This window comes from Vanessa tameamea, chromosome 21, assembly GCF_037043105.1.
Source record: "Vanessa tameamea isolate UH-Manoa-2023 chromosome 21, ilVanTame1 primary haplotype, whole genome shotgun sequence".
NCBI lineage: Eukaryota > Metazoa > Arthropoda > Insecta > Lepidoptera > Nymphalidae > Vanessa > Vanessa tameamea.
The window spans coordinates 4,457,387-4,480,032 of NC_087329.1; the positions used below are offsets into that span (position 1 = coordinate 4,457,387).

Sequence of the window (22,646 nt, forward strand, 5' to 3'; positions counted from 1 at the left end):
CTATTTTTTTAAACTTTTATTTTATAAGAATATGTTATGGCACTAATAATTTACTTTTCTTTTATTTCAAAAACCGATTTTTTTTTATAAATGTTTTATTATTTTAAAATAATCGGACGTAGATATTCGTGTTTTTTTTTTGTAAAATTATCACTTGCCTTTCATTAAATTAATATTAAATTATTATATGGATTTTTACTGTGATTTTATTATGCTTAATTATTTTTGTTTTGAATAAAATGTTATTGTAAGTCATGTTCATTTAATATATATAATACGAAAAACCATTCATAGTTTTTTTTATCTCCTATTACGACGCCATATTTTCCCTTTCACACGGACCAGGATTTTCCACGTGTGTGGGAAAATAGAATAAAATTTAAAGGGTAGCGACGTAGAATCTTGAAATTAACTGAGCCAAATCAATTAGTATTTAAATTTATCAACCATAACTATTCATGTTTTTTTTGCTCATTTCATGCATGAGCAAATCATACCAAAACGCTCGCCAGATCCATATCTTGACAAGTCATGGCAAGAATTAACTCGTTACTTACGGATTGCCTTAATTTGTATGTTGAGTTACTTTAATAATAACGGGTACTTCAGTCTCCAATCACATCCAGTCATTTGGCTGGTCAAGTGGATTGGTTGTCGAGGACGAAATTTAATTTCTTGTCAAGTTACGTGATGTATAGCAAAATTAAATTATAAATCTTTCTGTGAATATATTTTTTTAATTGAGTTTCCAGATTTATAGTAGACTAATAAAACAATAAATTAAAATGTTGAAATCTTTTATTTACATTCTTATACATTTTATTTTAAATAGTAAGAGTGTATTTAGAAGGACCAATTTAAGGTTTTTCATTTCTATTATATTCTGTTAAATTAGATTCATTATTTTCTTTGAGAAAATATAACAAAACTATTAAAAACAGAAGCGACGGAAACAACGTTTACATTTTGTTACTTTAAACAGCACAATAGATAATGTACTTGAAACCTGTACTACATATAAATCTGACAAGCAGCAGAGATCTCTGTAAAAAATAATGTACAACACAAAATTATACAGTGTGTAAGACCTGACATCCTATTCGTAATGAATTATATCTTAGAATCAGTCAAATCAGTATAATACAAGACACATATAAAAAATTGATAACATATGGTTGCACTCGAGTTTTCTTTCATTACATACATTTCTGGAAAATAAACACACCAGACTCACACGCCACAAGCACACAATTATATAATTACCTTTATACATTATGTCATTATCATTATTTGAGGCAGTCGCAAAACAATTTTATTTCAAGCCCATAGCGGTATTTGTAGTTACTCAAAATGTACACTGACGTCCTCATTTGTCTTATAATAATGTAAATAAGGGGCTTAGGTTTTGTTTTGATTATAATCATCTTCAATAAAATAATGATCACGTTCCTGATTCATTCGTATTTAATTTCTTAATTATATCTATACACAGATTAAAGGTCACAGACCAGTTTCTCTATAAATAATTTTATACATTTTACAAAATCAATGTAAGGTATATCGTCGACATTTCGGATTGACGATATCCTTAAACCATTGTGACAAACGTCCGTTGTAATTTCGAGACCACTATCGCTAACTATAATTTTCAATATCAATTTTTCAAAAAAGAATATACCCGAATGGAAAATCTTTATAAAACTTAATATATTTTGATACATACTGATAATTCATTATTGCTTTTGTTGCATTCAGTAATGCAGCTGCTGAAAGGTTCATTACACCTTTATCTTGTTGCAATTTATAATAATAACATTCATTTTGGCAAAATTAAAAGTAATTCTATAGACCATAAAGCTTTAATGAATTACAATAAATCGATCGTAGCTGCAACAATGAAAACAAAAAGTAAAATTTGTAGTATGAGAAAATATCGTCGAAGTTTTGTGCTTAAGTTACTAAAACAAAAATTGCATTTTATTTTATTATTATGCTGGCTTAGTGTAAGGATATTTGAAAACGATAATTCCTCGTTTAAACAAAAGAAAACAAAACAATAAATATTGACAGTGGAATTATATTAGGAGTATCATTAGCGTTCCGAGTTTGAGACATCTGTCGTGCTCAGTTGAGGTATCCGCGGCACTGCGGGGCGCCGCACAGGCACGGGATCTTTTCATCTTCGAGCGGGAACTTGTAGTCGTAAGTGATCTCCTCGTCCACGCCGATCGGTTGTTTGGAATATATTACTATCTTCTTTTGGGACTCTATTGTTATAATTTTTGCGTAGCAGTTCGGCTGTTGAAAATATAGAAAATAACAGGAATGTTATAAGAAAATATTCGAAATTTTGCGCTTTTGTAATGGAATCAGTTCAATACTTGCAACGAGAGAACGAGCAGAAACAAACAAGCATTAGAATAACAAATGCCATTTGCTAATAGCTCTGCTATATTATGGTCTACGAACAGTTCTTGATCAAAATATTATTTATAATACAACCCTATTTCGCTTAATTCCTTATATACACTTTAATTTTACTTCTTAAGTCCCGACAGCACCTTCGTCGACATTCATAGCGGCATTTATTTGCAAATCCATAATGAATAATACCATATAGCCTATTCCAATGGATGTAGGAAAAAAGATAAACAAACCTTAGATTTACGTATTTCATACGATTTGCTAATAACACAGCGATATTGTGCACTACTAAGAGTTTTATGATTAATATATCTTTATTTATACTACTACACTATTGCACTTAACTACTTTTTTCCACTACTACATACCTTTTGCCTACGCTAACGTCTTTTTGATTTCGGTTCAAAAAACCGTTATTTACTATTTGCAGTCGACATATTTTCGAATTGTCCCCCATATGAGCCGATTCTCTTAACCTTTACCCTCAATAGCGAAACCTATTAATGTACATATAATGCTTTATGAAGCTATTGTGATCATTGCACTCACATTGCAGCTGTGGTTGATGAATCGCGCCAGATTGCCGCACTTAGTCGCGTCGATGATGGTGTCGAGGTCGATGCGGAACAAGTACGAGCTTCCGATACCGGTGGCCTCGTAGTGGGCCTCGCGCACGTCAGCCACGATGGGGCGCACCATCTGGCCCACGTACTCGATCACCATCTCGTCCGCGGCTATCGGCTCCTACGATAACATTTGGCATTTCAAACTTGTACTTACTTTTAGTACTAACTGAAATTAAATATATCTTTTCTTCATCTTTAAATAGAGACAGTTTTTTATAACGATAGCTTTTAATGTTTTAAAACATATTGTGTATTTTCGTTATAATTAACGATTAGTTAGTAATTTTATTACGTAAAAAAACTTACCTGGGCGAATAAGCCCCAATCGTGAATGCCAGACTTGGCAAACTTAAGCTGCTTCTTTCGAAATTTGAGTTGATTAAATTTAAGGAGATCAGAGTCCGTGTCTGTTCCTGATATAGCAATATTAAGAATTAGTACATTTTTATTTATTTAATTTTATTGCAACGAAATCTTGCTTGCCGTTGTGCACTAAATGGTAGTTTAGTTTAGTTTTTTTTAAACTAAAATTAGGAAACTTTAATTTGAGTTTAATCATAAAATGTATTGTATCTGCAATATACTTACAAAATTAAATTCAAACAAATTATATATATACATAAAACAGGGAACCGCTATCACTGGTCGTGTATTTACCGAACGCGGTGAGCAGACGGCGCTGGTTGGAGCGCGCCTCGCGGGACAGCAGCTGCATCTTGGACGCCTTCTTGTCGTCGGGCGGCGCGGGCACGGCGGCGGCTCGGCCGTGGTGGTACTTGTACTTGGCCTTCAGTCGCGCGTCCATCTTGTAGTAGCCCTCCGTGCGCGCAGACCCGCTCGAGTGGCTCTGTGGGAAGGAAATTGAAATGACACTCATACCGAACATACATTCAACCCACGCAACATCGAGTTCTGCATGACGACGACAGTCGGCACAGTACCTGCAAGTCCTCGTACATGTTGGCGTGGCGCTTGGACTTCTTGCGCGGCGGCGAGTAGGTGAGGTCGGTGGGCGGGTGGTCGACCCAGTGCGTGTCGTTGAGCCAGTAGCCCTGCGCGTCCTCGGCCAGCAACGCGTCGTAGGCGCGGCGCAGGAACTCCACGTCCTCGCGGTCGATGCCTCGCGTCAGGAACTCGTACATCACCTGCATTTCCGCCATTATGTCGCGCGGCTTGAACGTCACGCTCGAGTACATCTTGTCGTACTCCGGTAGCGGCTCGTACAACCTACAGGGAAGCAGATCGTGTGTTATCATGCAGGCTCTGTACATTACGATGTTCGCAAATATAAAATTAGTTTTATTAAATGCCATTCAATTTATATTATAATAGAATCTATCTATCTTTTCCCGACTTACTTATTCTGTATTTCAGCCAATTTCTTAGACTCATGTTTTCTTTTGTACGGCTTTTTAGTCTCTTTTTGTGATTTGACCTCGTCACTCTCAATTTGCGGCGACTCGAGCTCTGGCTCAGCCATCCAGGTGTACCCTATAAGTTAAGAATTTCCAATGAGCGAATACAAACTAAGAACCTTCAAATTTTTAAAATCATTTAGTTTTTCTATTAATTTCCTAATCATAGTAAATTCTATCACAGCACGTACCGTGGTCGTGCTGCAGATGGTTGGGGCGCGGCTCCTGTCGCGGCGGGGGCCGGCAGTACGAGTGGTCGAGCGCCACCTGCGACGCCTGCGACGCTTGCGACGCCTGCGACTGCGGCGACGACGTCTCCGACAGCGCGCTGTTCGCCTGTTGTTCGAGGTAAGGTTTTTAATATAGACTCTCTATAGATACTTTTATGTAACTAAAGAATAATAAACTTACTTCCTTGACGCCATTGACACTTGCCGCAGACTCCGTGTAACTGTGACTATCACTGACAGACGGAATCCTCTGTCTCTCGACTGGTTTCTTTTTCTGTCGCCTTTCTTTTTTCCGTCGCGCTTCAAGAGGTTCTTCTTCCGATGTGATTTCTCCCTCTTCAACTTCTGCTTCCGTTTTGTTCTTTTTAGGTGATTTGAGATGGTTCTTAACTGGACTACTTCTAGATTCTTCCTCTTTAGATTCGATTTTACTAAAAAATATTAACAGGTCAAAAAAAAAGTTTTTTATATAAATCTTAAAGTTTTTAGGTAATTTTAAGTTGGCTATATATATAATAACAGTGTTTACTATTTTATCACGATCTGTCCATTCGATATAAGAATATAATTTAAATTCTCTAACCTTTCGTCGGGTGCTTTGTCAGGCGGCGGACCCGCGTCCACTTCCATTTTACGTCTCTGTTCTTCTAAGAATTCTCGTTCTATCTGTTCCATATACTCAGTGTTTCGTCTCCTCCGTTCCTGTAATTAATAAAAAGGACGAGTTTTTTAGTCCAATCTGGTATAAATAATGTGGTAATTTGAATTATTTTTAATTATTATTTCTTAATAACTGTACATTTTTTGCCTTATAATTGCCTTACCTGATACTCTCTCTCTTCTTCCGAGTCTGAATATACTCGATCCAATAACAAATCTCTAGGCTCCTCTTCTGGTGACAATATAGGAGAGCCGAGTCGATCGTCTGACGCTTCCACGGGTGGTATAGGAGTTTTTTCTGCATAACATAAAAAACAACGTTAATATCATGTCACGTTTATCGTAGTAATAAACGAAAATAAAGCAAGGTAAAATATATATATACCTCTCCTTCTAAGCTCTTCTTCACTGTCCGATGATGACGAGTAGACCCTTCTTAACCTCTCCTTATTAGATATGACCTTGAACTGAAACATATTTTCTTATAAAACTGGATGCTACGAACAAATGAACACTGTTCGGTCGCATATATTAGACCGTTTTGTCAGGCCCGTCGTAATCGTGTAACGTACCTCCGCCTCGTCGATCTCGGAGTCGTCGGTGTCGGAGTATATGCGCGGGGCGGCGCCCTTTTGCGTGGAGCGCTCCGAGCCCGACCACGACGAGCGAGACGACGATGATGACGACGACCTGTCGGACGAAGATCAGCCTTAATTGAGTGATTGGATCGAATGGATCGGACAGAACCTCCCTCCATGATTATTTCAGTGCAAATTAATATATCTTTTTTATCCCGACCTTGACGAACTGCTGGACTGTCGTCTTCTACCAGTGGATAAGTATGATCCTGTCGTCCTATTTCTAGGACTCGTGGGCACTTCTTTTTCTTCATCCGAGTTTTGAACAATTTCCTCCTAAACATTAAATTCGTATTTTATAATTGTTTAAAATGAAGTTCTATGGTATTCTAACAATAGATAAAATTCTGGGTTACCTGATCACTGAGCCGTTTAGATGAGTCTTCATCCATGACGACAGGGGAAGGTATTTTCCGTTTTTTTCTAAAACTCGGCATTTTCGGTATCGTGGCGCGGAGACCCAGTCCGATGCCTACACTGTATCCTCCGAGATCTAATCCTAATTCTCGAGATTCCATTATAGATTTTATTGAATCTACCGTCTCTTCTTTCTTATTTGATATATCCTAAAAAACAATATGCACGTGTTAAATTAGCCGATTTTAAAATACACATCTTCAACCAATCAATACTCGTTGTGAAATTTTCAAAATTGATTCTTGTTTTCCTGCTAATGAAATCTAATTTTTCTTTTCACCTGTAATGGCTGCCCTATCTCCTCCTTGAGCGGCTTGACGGTTTGTCTCGTTTTCCGACTCTGCTCATCCCACCACACCTCGAAGTTTTTGAAGGCAGTGCTCTCTATCATTTTCTTGTTGAAATCTTTCTTCAGGATTAATTTTAACTCAGACGTCACTCGCTCTATTACGCTGTTAATCGTGGGATAGTACGGGTTGTCTAATTCCTAAAAATAAATGACATAGAAATATCAAAATCCATTAAATGAAGAAACAAAATAAGCATTTGTCGCCCGTCGGCCGGTCGTACCTGGTGCGTGGGCTGGTGCTCGGGCCGGTGCGGGTAGTGGTGCGGCAACAGCGGCGGCGCGGCGAACGCGCCCGCGCCGTACGCCAGCGCCATGTCCGCCACGCCCGGGTAGGCGGCCGCCGCGCCGGGGTACGCTGCAGCGGGGATACCGATTATGACGTGCTACACGCATTGTCTTGTATACCACAGCCTCGGAGGCTTGTAAGGCTGCAGATCTCGAGGACTCCGATTCAAACTCTCAGTCGAACCAATAAGAAGCAAACCGGTAGCACACTGGAGTTCAATTCTGGTGTTTAACGCCGTTGACTCCGCGTCCCATGGGATTATTAGTGTGTAAGGGTAATACGTCTCGCGCAGTACTCGAAATCGGTTAGCAGGACATCATCACTGTGACGCCAACGTCGACATATGCTACGTACCCGTGGTCGGCCACACCGGCTGGTAGTAGTGCGGGTGCGGGGCGGGCGGGTAGTAGTACGCCTCGGCCGGCACCTGCTCCTCGATTTTGGCCTCCGTAGACGACAGCGATGACAGAGACATCTGAAACGACGAACTAAACTTTAGTTAAAGCTACGTGTAGCCACTGACTAACTTAAATTTATCGTTTTCATATTTATCATATGTAATATCATATCATATTCAATCAATGAATTTGAAAATCAATTTATAATATTTTATATGATGCCAATTCATGTAAAAATCTTGGGCAAAATAATTCATCATAAAAGATACTCATTGCACATTGATTAATTCATCGTCTATGTCATTGCACAATTCAACATTTTAGACTATTGAGAAGATGAAAAAATAATTATAACTTAATTAGTCAACAAAATATTGATACTCTATTCTCTATTCCAATGGGAATAGGAGAAAAGATAAATAAACAACTTTGACCTTAAATTGACATGACATTTTAGTTACACTAGTGAGGAGAAAATTATTGAGTGAATGGGTAAAGAATGCTAAGGAACGATATATTTTATTGGTTTTACGTATTTTTTTAAATAAATTTTGTATAAATTGCAAGATGTTCCTTACATATTAAAATTTTTAGATAGCAGCATTTTTAGGCCTAAATAAAAATTAGGTCGTTAGTTTTGATTTGGATCGTAGTATTTCGCAAATAGCCTTATTAACTTATAAAGAGGTAGTTATTTTCAGTGATAAGTCATAGAAACACACTCACAATTTCATTTATATGAATAGATTTTTATTCCATCATTAATAAAAAGAAACATTTTATGTTTCAATAATGAAGTGGCATTTTCAAGACATATGACGTATTGTATAATACTAAGGTTTTGAATAAATAAAATTTTATATATCTTTCAAAGAAACTCTTACTTTATCTTATATCTAAAACGACTTTGACCTTGAAATACATTTCTTAGCATTAAATTTTTTGAAAAAAAAAACACAAAATGCAATTAAAAATAACATCTTATCTTAATCTTCAAACCGAAAAAGTAATGTTCGATAAGCGTAGGCCGTGTTGATGGCAAATCAAAAGTCCGTAGGCAAAAGCAAAAGGTCGTAAATACTAAATCGGTTACAATTACAGTTCGCTTAAACAAAGCCAGGTCGTAAGAAAAAAAACTTTTGATAATTCCGAATAATATCTTACTTTTGTATTATTTTCAAAACTATAAATTAAGTGTTGCTCTGCATAAAACTGATCTATATTTTACGATTTTTTATTTCTGTAAAATTTTAAATTTGTTGTCTATACCTTACTATATAAAATAATAACATTTTTATCGAACAATATGTAACGTTCTATATTATATTTCTATATTATATTATAATCCATATTATAACCAATTAAATAAATATATATTTAAAAAACAATCTAAACTGTATGTTGAAACTAAAATAATATATTTTTTATCTGTATAATGTACTCATTCTCCATTCGTTTAGCGATCATCCTTAGTGAGGCCTCCATTTTAATTGTTCGTTCATCGAAAAATGGCGTTTTGAATGTCGGCAAAACTGTTTTCGTTACTTTGAAAGTCAAATAAAAGTGGATTTACGTAGTTAAGTGAAATATTGTTATATTAAAAGTGACGATATATTAATCAAGAACTGTTTGTAGTAAATCATAAAGCGGACTTATCAACAAAACACTCGTGATATTGAAAAGTACGGTTTGTTTTGGTTCTTTCCTATTCCCATTGGAATAGAGTATAGGTTAATATATGTATCACTATATAGTATGAATTAAGATGTTAAATGACCTGGTCGTCGTCCAAATTGTCCTGGTCCTTATCCGGCGGCGCGACCGGCGACCGGCGCGGCTCCTCTCCGGTCAGGAGCTCGTCTTCCGATGATGATATATCCGAACCGATCTTGTCAATTTGAGGTAACTTCTTGCGATCGTCTTTCGCTTTCTGTATATAGATAAACAAATTTAAAATCAGTTTATTTTTTAAGAATTAGATTGACAACACGTAGACAATATATTTAAAGCTTAAAAAATGACATTCTTGGGTGAAAGCGACATTGTACAAAAGAAGCGAAATATTAGTACCTTTTCGACAGTAATTTTGAGGCATTCCAGATAGAACTCTCTGCTCAAATACGGGGATGGAGTGTTTGACAAGGGCTCGGGGTCTACCTCTTTGTTCTGATTAAAGGATATTATACTCTCTCGATCTTCGCTACCTGAACCTGAAAGGGGATGAAGAATTTGAAATTTATTATAGAACAAAAAAAAAATTCTCAATAAAAAAAATGTAGCTGACAAAGACGCATATATAAAAACCTTCGTCATCCGTTGGTGGATTGTGGGCATCCAAGTCCGGTATCTTGGCAGGAAGGCGATCGTCATCCTCCTCCTCAGAAGACATACCGAGTGAAAGAAAAGGCGGAGCGAGGCCCCCGCCGCCGCTTGCACCTTTTAAAAGCATTGCGATCCTGTAATATTAATAAAAATATTTTAATTACCACACAGAAAGAATATTAACTGCAATACTTGTATGACGTCTTGTCTAAGCAGCTGCTTTGAAGAGCTTTCTTCAGTGCTTCATACCTGGTGTCTAGGTCGACGTTTTTTGGTTCATCGGCTGGCGGAGGGGGTTTAGGCTCGGGTTCCTTCACAGCAGCCGCCTCCTGAGGTGGGACTGGCTCCTCGCTTTTACTTTTAACCTCCTGTGAAATTAAATTTTAAAAATCACAATTCATGAAAAATTCATAATTGCTAGAAAACATGCTGGAAAAATAAAACATAATTTTTAACTATAAAATGCAAAACATATATCTAATTAATTAGATAATATATATAATTAAATACTAATATATATGTACTTATAATAATATGAGAAAATATAAATGATAGAATAAGATTGTTCCAACAGTTTAACAAGGAAAATATGAATGAAATAGATTGTACAATTGTTGGAAAAAGTGATAGCTTAAAAATAAACATATTATGTAAGGATTCCAGAAGCAAAACATTACATGCGTGCATGCTTTTAATACAAATATTATTGTTATTTTTTAAAGCAATGATTATGAATACACTGATATTACCATAAAACATGAAAAATCCGAGACAGAATGAATCTGTGATTTAGGACAATTATTGTACATGTGGGTAAGAGCTATATTGCCGAACTCATTTGTTTAATTAAAGTCGAATTTAAAGAATTAATTGCGTATATGTGTAAGGGATTTTAATTTTATGTTTCTCATATTATATATATATCTTCTATATAAACTACCAATCATCCACATAAATGTAACTACTAATATAGGTTACAACATCCAGTGGCCAACGAGTAAGTCGCGCGGTGCCAACCTTGTCGGGCGCGTGCGGGCGCGCGGGTTCGAGCTCGTGCTCGTGCGCGGGCGCGTGCGCGTGCGCGGGGCGCGGGGGCGGCGCGCGCGGGGAGGGCTCGCGCGCCTCGCTCCACGCGCCCACCGGTTGCTCCGGCTTGGCACATTGCACACACACACACGATTATTAGCTAGTGTTTAGGACTACCACGCTGACCTGCGTTCTTGGAAAAGAGATGCAGTAGGGCGTTTGTTTGCATATTGAATATATTTTTAATTAGTAACATTATTCGACTTTTTTCATTTCAATCGTTTCCATTAACGACTATGATTTACGATTTTATTAAAACACAGATGATAGCATTATTTATTAGAAAAGCAGCAGCGTTAGTGAGTTAAATAAAACCATAAGAGCATACACAGAATTGGACACGATTTACAAATGTAAGCTGAATTAACTTTGACAACATATATATTATTTAAGTTTTATGAAACTATTCACTTAATAACAAGATTGGGTTAGTGGTTTTAGCTATAAAGATTCTTATGCAAAAGAGTCAGTATAGAGATGAGAATGGCCAAGGTGATTATAGATATTTTCTTCAAACATAGCAGCAATTATTGGTTATATCATAAAAAAAGCAATTGACGCTCCGATAAATAAAATGATAGAATTGTAAATTCTGGTCGTATGGGTGTACAAACAAAAGCTTGAGCCGTGACGTAAAATTTATTGTTTCATTTCAAATTTGAATATATACAGAAATGACATTTATAAAGGAAATAGAACTCCGTAAATAGTTACACGAATATCTCAGAAAGAGCTTCTAAATTTATAAGGAATTTCAGATTGATACCGAATTAGAGAAAAAACTTTTTCTCTATTTTCCATCCGCAAAAGGAGTACTCACGTGGTGATGGTGCGACGCGTGCGGCGCGCGCCAGTCGCCCCACCACAGCCCCGAGCCAGCTCCTCCGCCGTATCCGTAGCCGTAGCTGGAAACATCGCGACGATAATTATACATCTGTTTCTTGAAAATTATCCTAGCCTATAGCCAACGACTACATTATATAAAAATGCCGCTTGTTTTAAAATTTTATCAATGAATATGTTACACAAAGAACTTAGGTTCTTGTAGATGTTAGCATCTCATCAACAAGGGCTAGAAGCGCATCGGCCAATTAAGAGATGCTACGGGCGTTGGTGATCACTTAACATTTCATTGCCTGTATTCCGCCGTCAAACTTGTTTTTCGTCGTTTATGATAGGGGTCTCTTAATTCTACTTTATACTAGTACTGGTTAATTTTATTAAAAAATATGACGAAATAAGTTCGAGTAGAGTAGAAATATCAATTAAATTGTAAAACCAATTTAATTGTAAAAGTTTTCCTATATTTAAGAAACATTTTATTAAACCAATAAATTTGTTTAGTTAAATTTTTTGAACTTTAATTAAATTTTTTAACTATTTGTTTTCTTGTATCTGAGACAATTTTTCAACTATATTAATTTAAAATAAAAATTTTAAAAATGGCAATTTCTCATTTTAAGTGAATTTCTGTATTCTTTATGAGAAATGATTGCCCTTAAAAAGTTATGTAATGTGTCGACTCACCTGGGTTGGTAGTAAGGGTCGTAGGGCAGCGGCGCGGGCGCGTAGGGCATCTCCGCCACGTGCGCGCTGGCGTACGTCTCGGCCGGCTCCGCGCGAGCGTAGCGGTCCCTGTGTCTAATATGCGGGCTCCCATAAAGTATCCATTCGCAGATCATTGCTTTGAAAATGAATCAAACGCAGTCTACTCTAACAACTAGTTGTGTAAACAAAAATATCGTTTTTTTCCTCGCATTTCTGAGCTGTCTCAAGGCTGCCCTCAAGAAATTAATGAAATACTAATAGAAATTCGTATACATACATGCATGAACCCTAAAATCATTACTTTGGACAACTGTGTAGAAAATGTGCTCTATCATAAATTAAATATTTTTAATACCTGCGCTTGCATTTCCTTTTACAACGTCCGCTTGTAAAAAATATAAAGAATAATATCATTATACACACATTAAAAAGTTATTAAATAATAATAATAACTTTTTTTATGTTAGTTTTTTTATAGAAGTGCTGTCCGTGCCATTTTTACATTAATAATAAATTTCGACAATTTGCTTACCTTTTATTAAAATCGGTATAAAAAGAACAACTTTTTAAACTTCAACAGACAATCAAATTAAACTTTCTTAAATATAGTATGTTTTTTTTTGTTTTCTAATAGGAAAAAGAATTTTCTTTTAATAATGTAGTATAAGTTCATTTCTACACTGCATTAAAGTAAGACCAAGAAAACAAAATGTCAAAAAGACCAATGGTTACCTCTCTCTATCTCTATCTCTTTCTCTCTCCCTCTCCCTCTCCCTCTCCCTGTCCCTGTCCCTGTCCAAGTCTCTGTCTCGCTCGCTCCGGTTGCGATGTCGATGCCTGTACTCTCGCTCTTCGTCTGACCAGCGCGTATTGCTATCATTATGCTCTACATCCTTATAACGAGGATATGGTTCCTTGCAAAAAAAAAGGGGATTTTGTTAAACAGACATTTTAATTCAACTAAATAGATATGAATCATAACTCTGATTATCATATTTCGTGCATATAAATAACAACCGTTATTAAATAATACCAGATAGTGAATAATTAAATTGATTTAAGTAATTTAAAAAAAAAAACAACGCATAATATCGCTCCACATAATGATTTACGTAAGGCGTAAGCGTTTTAGCGATTCCTAATTGAATAAAATTGATAATTTATGTTTCTCTAATGAGTACCAAACATTTTAGACCTGCATCTTATTATGGAAAAGTTATTTTAAAACTTTCGTTTAAAAGAACTTTAAAACATTTACGTAATAGTTACGCTTGATGTTTTAATCATACTTTCAAGTTGTACAAGTGAAGCTGAAAGAATAATTTTGTTTATCTATATTAACCTTGTCTGTTAATTTTGTATCTTCTAATCTCTTACTGAGCGCGGGATCAACCTTTGGCGCTCGTACATCTTCTACCAGGCTTGGTACTTTTATAGTTGACGTTGCCGTCTGTGGCTTTCTCTCCATGGTTTTATCCTCAAACATCTCTTGACATTTTTTACCAAAGGGATCATGGAACACATCTAGCACCTATAACAAACAAATTTTAATAATTATTTTCAACATTCTTTTATTTTCACATAATTTCATTAATTTCACTTGAAAAATTGTAAAACTGGTATTGGTAATTAATAAGTATTGAAAGTTTGAATAAATAATGTACATATATATGTATTATTGTTCCTGTTTGTACGAATATATAAAATATAGATTTTTTTGGAAAAGAATCACATTTATTATTTTTTTTCTTTATAATTAAAATTTTAAATTAATTAGAACACTTTATACAAACATACAAAAATGGTCTAAATACTTTAATTATATACTATTCAAATAAAATAAATGTAAACAATATAATAGTATTTTTGATTTTTAAATAACTGTCAAGTTCAAGTCCATTCTTGATTATGTTTATAGCTGCTGTTACTACACATCCTGACAACTGACTGCCTTTTATTATAAATACTAATATTAGTTATTATAAAATGTTTATATGCTTTGATAAAACTCACTTCCAAGTAAATTTTCTATTATGTAGATTTGTTTTCAAACTTTTTAATATGGTATATAAATTGAGTTATTATTTAAATAGTTGGGTTTGTTTAGAATTTTATGAATGTCTAGAGTAGTAAGTCCTAGTTTCGTTGCCTTTGGGTCATAAGTAACATTTCTTAGCTATCTTGGTATTTTAGTGGCTCGTTCTCGGAGTATATCAAGTCAATTCAATAACATTTACAATGAAGATTTAAAATGTATACTCTAAAAAACTCTGTACTCTAAAGATATGTGTCCAAAACAATATTTAAATATTATCTCTGGTAGGTATATGGCCTTTCTGGGGCAGTAAATAATAGTTTGCCTTTTTTACAATAGCTGTAAAATGTGTGTGGCATAAAGATTGAGTTCACTATTGATGATTACTTTAAGATGTTTGTGTCTTTACTTAATTAGGCTGGTTGTTTTCGAAATAATATGATATTCCAGGATTATTTTTACTAACATATAGAAGTGAACATTTTAAGATGGTAGCCATGAATTGCTCCATCGTTCAATACATTTAAAAATTATTTATTATTTATCTGTTGGTTGGCTACATGATTCCATTAGGATCCAAAGGAATTTTGTATCATTAGCATATATAAAAATATTGCAGATATAAAATACTGTGTATGTCTGATGTAAGGGACAGTGTAAACAATAGATGGCCCACTACAGACTTGAGATTTCATCACCCGCACTCAGTCGAAATTTTCTGCTGAAAGAAAATTGAATGAATTGGTACTCGGTGAAGCGCTTTCACATAATATATGTAGATAATTTCAAAGTTGATCTATTTTCCAACTCACTATTTGCAACTGAGACAAGCTAATATTATGTAAGGTTATCAATAAGGGTATACATATATTGTAATTGCATATATCTTTTGTACTATAATTCTACTCAACAACTTTGTTCAATAAAACTGGCCTTTTACTATTTATTTATTTTTTGTTACTTGCATATTGTTCGAAATTTAACATTATCATTAATCACACTAAGGTATGTGTACTGTTCCTATTGTTTCATAAACAAAAACTTTCTAAATATACATTTTAAGCCTTCATAATTTACATTTGTTAATTTCTTCACAACAGCAGCCAATATATATTTGTATAGAATTAGATCTTGTAATAGCACTTATTTTGCTAGCAAACATAACCATTATTAATATAAAATTTATCTTGAAAACAAACAGAGTACCGACACATTCATAGTAATACTAATAATTAGCTATAAAATAATAAAAAAGGTAAAATCACTGACCTGGCCCATTACAGATTTGCCATTATATTTCTCAACACATATTTTAGAATATTTTACATCTTGAAATACAACTCTAGCAAATCCCAAATGCCTATTTGTCATGGGATGGTAAAATATTGTCAATTCCTCACAAGGGCCAACTTTGTTCATCATGTCAGAGAGAAATGCTTTATCAATGTTATCATTCAGATTTCCAATAGTTATTTCCAGTTGAGGAGGGATACCCACATAATTTTTATCTATTCTGAATCTGAAAAGAATGATTAAATATCGATCAAGTTTTTTGCATATTGGATTTTAAAACTCCCGCCATCTGACATCTGTCAAAATATAATGTTGATGGTACATATATTAATGAAATAATAAAAAAATAAGGTTATTGAAAGAAATTTTTAAATGAACTTTTGAAATTACTTAGTTTTGATTTTTTTGTTGGTTATTTTTTTTTAAATAAACAGGAGATGTGCATTTGAAAACAATACAATTGCTGAGACAAATAACACATAACCGTATAGCTTTCACATACCAAGTATTGTTTTAAATTATTGAATTAAGAGCTTATTATATACAAATTTATTAAACATTTCTCTAATGTATTTAGATTTTCTATTATTTATGTATATGTCAAAAGAACTATCAAATTAATTGTAACCAAATGTTTATATTATGATCTCTATAAATTGAAAATACCTAGGCACTGGCAAATCCGCAGGTTCTAACTTATTCCAAATTCTAGAGATTTGAGATCTTGGATCTCTGCACTGTACAGTTGGATATGTATTATCTCCAGGAACCATTCCATCATATCTGTATAATTTAGTAGCTCCTTTTACAAGAAATGGGTCTATTAACAATTTATAGTTTTTAGGTGCCTTGTGAAGCACTGCGTTATGACCTGGGGTTCTATGCTCCATGCCTCCATTCATTCTGAAAAACAAAAAAGCAAATAATGTTTATTGCACATAACCTCAAATTCTATTATACATTTATACCAAATACAAAAACTGATGCTAATACAAATATAAGACAAAATTAAAATAAGATAATTGAATATAAAATTTAACACAAAACAGCAAAATTCTTATAAAAACAAACCTGAAATATTATTAAAACAATATTGTAAAAAATATTTCTCGTTTTTACACAAATCTAGCAAGATATTGTAAAAACATCATGTAAGCGTTAAAATATAACGATCAAATTATAATTAACATTTTTATAAAACAAATTTTACTAAGCTAACACAACGATATTGTATTAAAAAATATTTTTACAGCAAGCACTCTCCATGGTGACGGCCACTGACTCGACTATGATGAAATGTATCACACAATAATTATTAAAAAAATATATTGCCTATAGATGGTGTGGAAACGTAATATTTTTCATTGAATAATATTGAAGACAAATATATAAATATTTTAAAACTAATTTATTTAAAAATAAACAACATATAGGACGCTGATTTGACTATATAGATAACATTCACCATAAAGTAACTTTTTCATTTTATTTTATACTTTTGCCTCGATAAAGCAAACACAGCTTAAAGTCATGTACACACTAGTATCTAAGAAAAATCAAACGCAATAATTGTATTGCTGAAAATTTCTATCAAAAGAAGAATAAAAGTACATTTATCATTATTAAAAAATACAAAGTCGAAAAAATCTAAAAATAAAGAACATTTTATTAAGTAAGTGTCACATATTCTTAAATAGTAATGCATATTATATATAACAATTATACAACAAAATAAAATAAGGTATGATTTGTCTTCTTTTAAAAGTTTAGAATTATTATCATAATCGTTAATTATTATTATAGAGTCATTTTTTTTTATCAATAAAATGCAACATTCAATTCATCAATGTAATGATCGCTTAACTATTTTTATTTTCCATTTACTATTTTGAGGCCTTGCTTGTGTTTTTAAACCTCATTTAAATTATCATCAGCCTCTTCAGACTTTTGAATTTATTAGGAAAAAATATATTATTCATCAAAAAAGTACAATGTGTTCCAAATACACATTTGACATAAATGTAGATTTTTCTTTCGCTTATAATCAACAATTAATTTAAATATTACACAGTAATAGGAATTGTCAGATAGTTATTTTATTTGTTGCTTTTGTAAGTAATAATTAGACAAATTTGTTATCATTGAATATAATATATATTTACATATTTAATGTCAAATATTGTTAATGATGTACGATTATACGCCTTAAAATTGTGTTAACATCAAATTATATTACTGTTGTATTTTTATTATATAATGATGTACAATTATATAGTTAATATTATTTAAATATATATTAAGATTGACAGTTTTTTCAAAATCTAACAGATCAATATTTAGGCTTTTACTTTGCTGACTATATAACTATGAACTTCGTTATATATTTTTTGGACCAATAAGATAATACGACAATCATCACCATTTTCAGTCCCTTTGTCAGTCCACTGTTGGACATAGGCTTCTTCCATGGCACACCATGGAGTTCGGTCTTTAACTCTCTTCCTATATGGTTTTTGTATATTAAGATTGTTAGCTGATGAGTTGTCTTTTGGCCTCAATTTAAGTAAAACGAAGCTACTGAGTTGTTTCATAAGTAAATAAAGGATTTGGCAAGTAATATCAACTCTAGTTCAAATTTTTGCAATTCAGTTTCCTCCTACTATGATTTTTTTTCTCGAGATGGGCTAAATAACCAGACAAAAACACTCAAGAAATTGAGTGATTTATTTCATTTTACGTCGTTTTCATTTCTTGTTATTAGAATTAAGAAGAGCATTATAAAAGGCACAAAAAAATGAAGAGCATTACAGTAAAGCGAAATGACCAATTCTATGTAAATACACTATGTACTATATATATGTACTATATTATATATACATTATATACCATACTATATATTATAGTGAATTTTATGATTATAAAGCTTAATGCTATTTTCCGAGTTCTGTTTGAAATAAGACACTTTAAGGCATTTTTAAATATCAATAAAATAGTATAATTCCGAATGGTAACACTAGTCACTGTATGTCTAGCAATAGCTGTCATCTGATAAACTTTTAGATTCTGGGTGTTGCATCATCGATCTAGGTAATTTTAAATAAAATGCAATACTAGGTCATAAATTCAGACCTGAATATAAATAATGTTTTAACTGTCTTATGCTGTCATTACAGATAAAATGTCGAACAAAGTGTTCCCCGTGGTTAGGGCTGAAGAGGAGGAGGAAGAGCTCGTGGATCCACAGCATGCATTGAGGGTATGTACTTATTATAAGGTTTATTTATATTCGTTCACCTTTAATTACTAGACTGCTCAAATGTAATATTAATTTTTCATAATTATGATAACCTCATATTGATCTTTACTTTTTATTGATTAGCTAGCTCTTATTGTATAGAGTTTAATACAATAAAAGCTAGCTAAGAAAAAATATAAAAGACTTTAATAAATTATATATCATATCTTATCATAGTTGTTCAAAAGAGTACCTTGTCACTGACTTTATATTTTTTGGGTGTACAGCACAATTGATAAACAAATATTTTTATCCTTTGTAAATAATTGGAATATATTTTGATATATCTACTCGTATTTATGTATTATAATTTTATTAATTTGTAGTGTTATTTTTGACAACAGGAACAATGCAGTCAGAAATCAGATGCACAGAATATGTGGTCAAAATATCAAGAGTGTAATGACCGCGTCAATTCCAGATCTAACACAGCAGAAACCTGTGAAGAGGAACTAAGGGACTATCTACATGTTCTCGACCATTGCGTGAACAAAGATCTTTTCAAACGGTTAAAGTAGGATTTTCTGTAGACTTATTTTAAATCCACCTTTATATTGTCATTGTTATAAATCCTTAAGCTTGTTTCATCAATGAATATGTGAAAATATCTTATTTAAGGTGGAATGTAGATTGTTAATAAATTATTTTACTGGAAATAAAGGATTGTCATTATTAGACTTACTGTTTTTGTAAATAAATAAGTTCAGTTTACATATTTCTTTTAATTTATTTTATTAATAAAAAAGTATATATAAAATTGAATAATACAATAAAGATCATGTTTACTATCAGAAATTTTCAATTAAAATAAAATAATGAAGTTGTAGCCACAAGTGAAAACATTGTAGAACTCAAAATTGCAGTGCTATATTGGAAAATAGGTTTTTGTAACTACAAATACATTTGGAATGACTACAAACAAATGCACATTTGTTAATAACTTATTTTAAATTACAATAGAACTCAGTTCCATCTTAAATTGTAGGCTTACCAATTGACAATATGCTCATTATTACTCATTGCTAAAAATATAATGTCATTTATTTAAACAAGCCATGTAACTCAAGTAAAATATTAAAATAAAATTCTCAACTAAATAAACATAATAATAACTTTTAATAATAAAAACTATAAGTAACTTAAAGCTGTAAATAAATGTCAATAGAAATTGAAGCACTTCAAGAATTAATAAATATCTTTATTATAGAAATGAAGTAGCATTTTGATAATTCTATTTGTAATTATTTATAAAAAAAAAACATTATACACTTATGTAAATGATTGTATTTAAGCAAACATTGTTTGCATTGTGATAAAAGTATAAATAGATAATAATGGAAAAAACATCTAAAGGCTCTCTATTTTTAATTATCGAGATCTCTAAAAATAAATATAATACATGGACTTTAAGCATCTTTCAGAAATGCAATTCTTAAAATACAAAACCTTGATCTACCCTCATGAGGATATTGTAGTATTTTAGTCATTTACATTCTATAAATAATTTTTAAACAATGTAAAAAAGCCATATCTAATTTCATAGTATCAAATAACTTATCACACTTTATAGTATAAATAAATAACATATTAACTAACTGGCGCCGACTTGTAAGACGTTAAAACATATTTCACAAACTCGCTGCGGTTTGTTCATTCCAAATTTGAGTATAGGAATATCTTGGCTAGAACACTTGTTACATAACATCCTTCCGCAGTGACGGCTGAAAATAAAGTTAAAACAACATCAGCTAACAATCATTCTTTAGTAATTCAAAGTGTAATTCGATTACGTTAAGTAATATTTATATTCAATAAGGACCGGAACACAAAATAATATAATAGCAATATACATCAGCGTTGCAGAACTATCGATAGTATCGTTTTGATTAATACTATCGATAGCTCTCCGTGAGCAATACTATTGATTACAGCAATACTATCGATACTATCGATAGTATCGCTAGCTCTCTGTAAGCAATGCTATTGGTAGCAGCGATACTATTGATACTATAGATGGTATCGATAGTTTTGGATTATCGATAGTTTAGGTTAAAAGTAATACTATCGATAGTATTGCTCATAGGGAGCTATCGATACTATCTTAACTATCAATAATCTATCGATAGTCTATCGATAGTGGACTATCGATATGCATATTTGTGTTGCGGTTCAAGATTGGTGTTGTAATAAAGAAGATTAATATTTCTTATAGCGCCAATATGTCTATGGGCGGTAGAGACAACTTATATGGTAGATTATTTTTTACCAATGGTGTTTTCGCATAGTGAGTGTGAACTTCGTGCCGCATTCCTGGCACAGGTCGCTCTCGGCCCACGGTGCCTCCGCCGGCAGTGCGTCCAGCAGCCGGTGCAATAGCTGCTTCGTAGCGACCTATATTCATTGATAATCAAATATCACTTTTATACGTTTATTAAGTGTTATAATAGAGCGATATTAGAAATAAAAAAGGCAAGTATTTAAATTTGAAGCCTTATTTATAAGAAGTTTTTTTTTTATAATTTGTTATATTTTTACTCTGGTAATGGTATATACATATATATTAATACTTTTTGTGTATAAACACTCAAACACAGAGATAATGGTATGTTAAATCGGTAGAATTTCTATACCTGGTAGTTAAATATGGAGATCCCATCCTTGTTCTCGTGTGCCAGACAGGCGCCGGCGCGCACGAGCACGCGGCACAGCGCGCCCTGGCCGTTCATGTATGCCAGCAGCAGCGCCGTGTTCCCCTGTACAGACCAGCCGCTTCATTATTCATATGTTATTATTCAGGCAATACTCTCGGTTTCAATTTTAAGGATAATGTCGTTGAGTGAAATATGTAAAATAAATTGACCATATTCGTTACCCTATAACTTGGAATCGTTTATTGATGACAGTGTATTCATTCTGATAACGATTTACATTAAATATATTTTTAACAGCTATTACAAATTTCAATTAAAAGTTAAATTTAAAAATGGTTTATGATAATTTATTGTCATCAATATACCTTGATCTGTATTAGTAATTTGCAATTTCAGTCTAGTATTTTTTCAATGGGGTGAAACGACCCCATGGACAGATTAGTGTTAAAATACCCCATACTGCGTAATTTCAATTTTAAATAATAGGTACCTGTAAATCCGTTCTATTGATGGGATAGTCTGGCATAAATTCTAGGAAAATTTCACAGATTGTGGCAGCGTTGTCTTTCTTGCACCAGCAGAGTTCGTGGAGCGGGTTGCGACCTAAAATTTATACTTTTATTTTTAATTTGCGTATATTTAGTTTATTAATATTAGAAAACAAGGTAGGCGAAATACGCAGCTGCAACTACTAAATTGTAGTTGCGAAAAGGAAATAACCAATCTGTGCCCACTGTGGACATAAATTCATATCGAAATAATGTCGGCATTATTGATATACTATTCAGATTTGTGATAAACTGAAGATTGAAAGATTCAGTTATCATTACACTTTTTGCTGTGGACATTCCCATCTTTTACCTAAAACCAAAGTGACACTACGACCAACTTCAAATTCCCCTAAATAAGTCTAAATGTCGATTAAACATCCCTAAAGTTTTTATTGAATATAAGTGTAAACAATTTGAAACTA

General features: G+C 33.0%; 3 protein-coding genes across 6 annotated transcripts in view; 1 reads left to right on the plus strand and 2 right to left on the minus strand.

Moving 5' to 3' along the window:
* Positions 1–782: 782 nt before the first annotated feature.
* Positions 783–17,192, minus strand: LOC113404567 (histone-lysine N-methyltransferase SETD1). 4 transcript variants are annotated; one of them, XM_064218170.1, is made up of 29 exons: positions 16,978–17,192; positions 16,394–16,630; positions 15,704–15,953; positions 13,742–13,930; positions 13,132–13,313; positions 12,379–12,492; positions 11,672–11,756; positions 10,783–10,917; positions 10,015–10,133; positions 9,748–9,899; positions 9,514–9,653; positions 9,221–9,373; positions 7,400–7,520; positions 6,981–7,114; positions 6,691–6,897; positions 6,350–6,559; positions 6,154–6,269; positions 5,928–6,045; positions 5,741–5,822; positions 5,520–5,653; positions 5,279–5,397; positions 4,877–5,126; positions 4,657–4,801; positions 4,409–4,541; positions 3,992–4,277; positions 3,708–3,897; positions 3,357–3,463; positions 2,974–3,168; positions 783–2,298 (listed from the first exon to the last, which is right to left on the minus strand). In XM_064218170.1, exons 2-29 carry the CDS (start codon positions 16,627–16,629, stop codon positions 2,125–2,127), a joined length of 4,476 nt encoding a protein of 1,491 aa, XP_064074240.1. In that variant the 5' UTR covers position 16,630; positions 16,978–17,192; the 3' UTR covers positions 783–2,124. The 4 variants fall into 4 exon arrangements, with proteins under 4 accessions (XP_064074240.1, XP_064074241.1, XP_064074239.1 ...); XM_064218171.1 differs by having other exon boundaries at positions 12,379–12,486; positions 16,799–17,192; XM_064218169.1 differs by having other exon boundaries at positions 16,799–17,192.
* Positions 17,193–18,724: 1,532 nt separating this feature from the next.
* On the plus strand, positions 18,725–19,733 carry LOC113404575 (cytochrome b-c1 complex subunit 6, mitochondrial-like). The gene is made up of 3 exons (XM_026645498.2): positions 18,725–18,814; positions 18,901–18,983; positions 19,367–19,733. The coding sequence occupies exons 2-3, from the start codon at positions 18,906–18,908 to the stop codon at positions 19,538–19,540; spliced, it is 252 nt and encodes an 83-aa protein (XP_026501283.2). The 5' UTR covers positions 18,725–18,814; positions 18,901–18,905; the 3' UTR covers positions 19,541–19,733.
* Positions 19,734–19,736: 3 nt separating this feature from the next.
* Positions 19,737–22,646, minus strand: part of LOC113404568 (rabankyrin-5) — a 47,022-nt gene continuing 44,112 nt past the window's right edge. The window contains exons 18-21 of the mRNA XM_026645489.2: positions 22,164–22,276; positions 21,653–21,775; positions 21,289–21,413; positions 19,737–20,743 (exon numbers count right to left, since the gene is read on the minus strand). Of these exons, the coding sequence (XP_026501274.1) occupies positions 20,614–20,743; positions 21,289–21,413; positions 21,653–21,775; positions 22,164–22,276 (491 nt within the window). The 3' untranslated portion in view covers positions 19,737–20,613. The remainder of the gene's footprint in view (positions 20,744–21,288; positions 21,414–21,652; positions 21,776–22,163; positions 22,277–22,646) is intronic.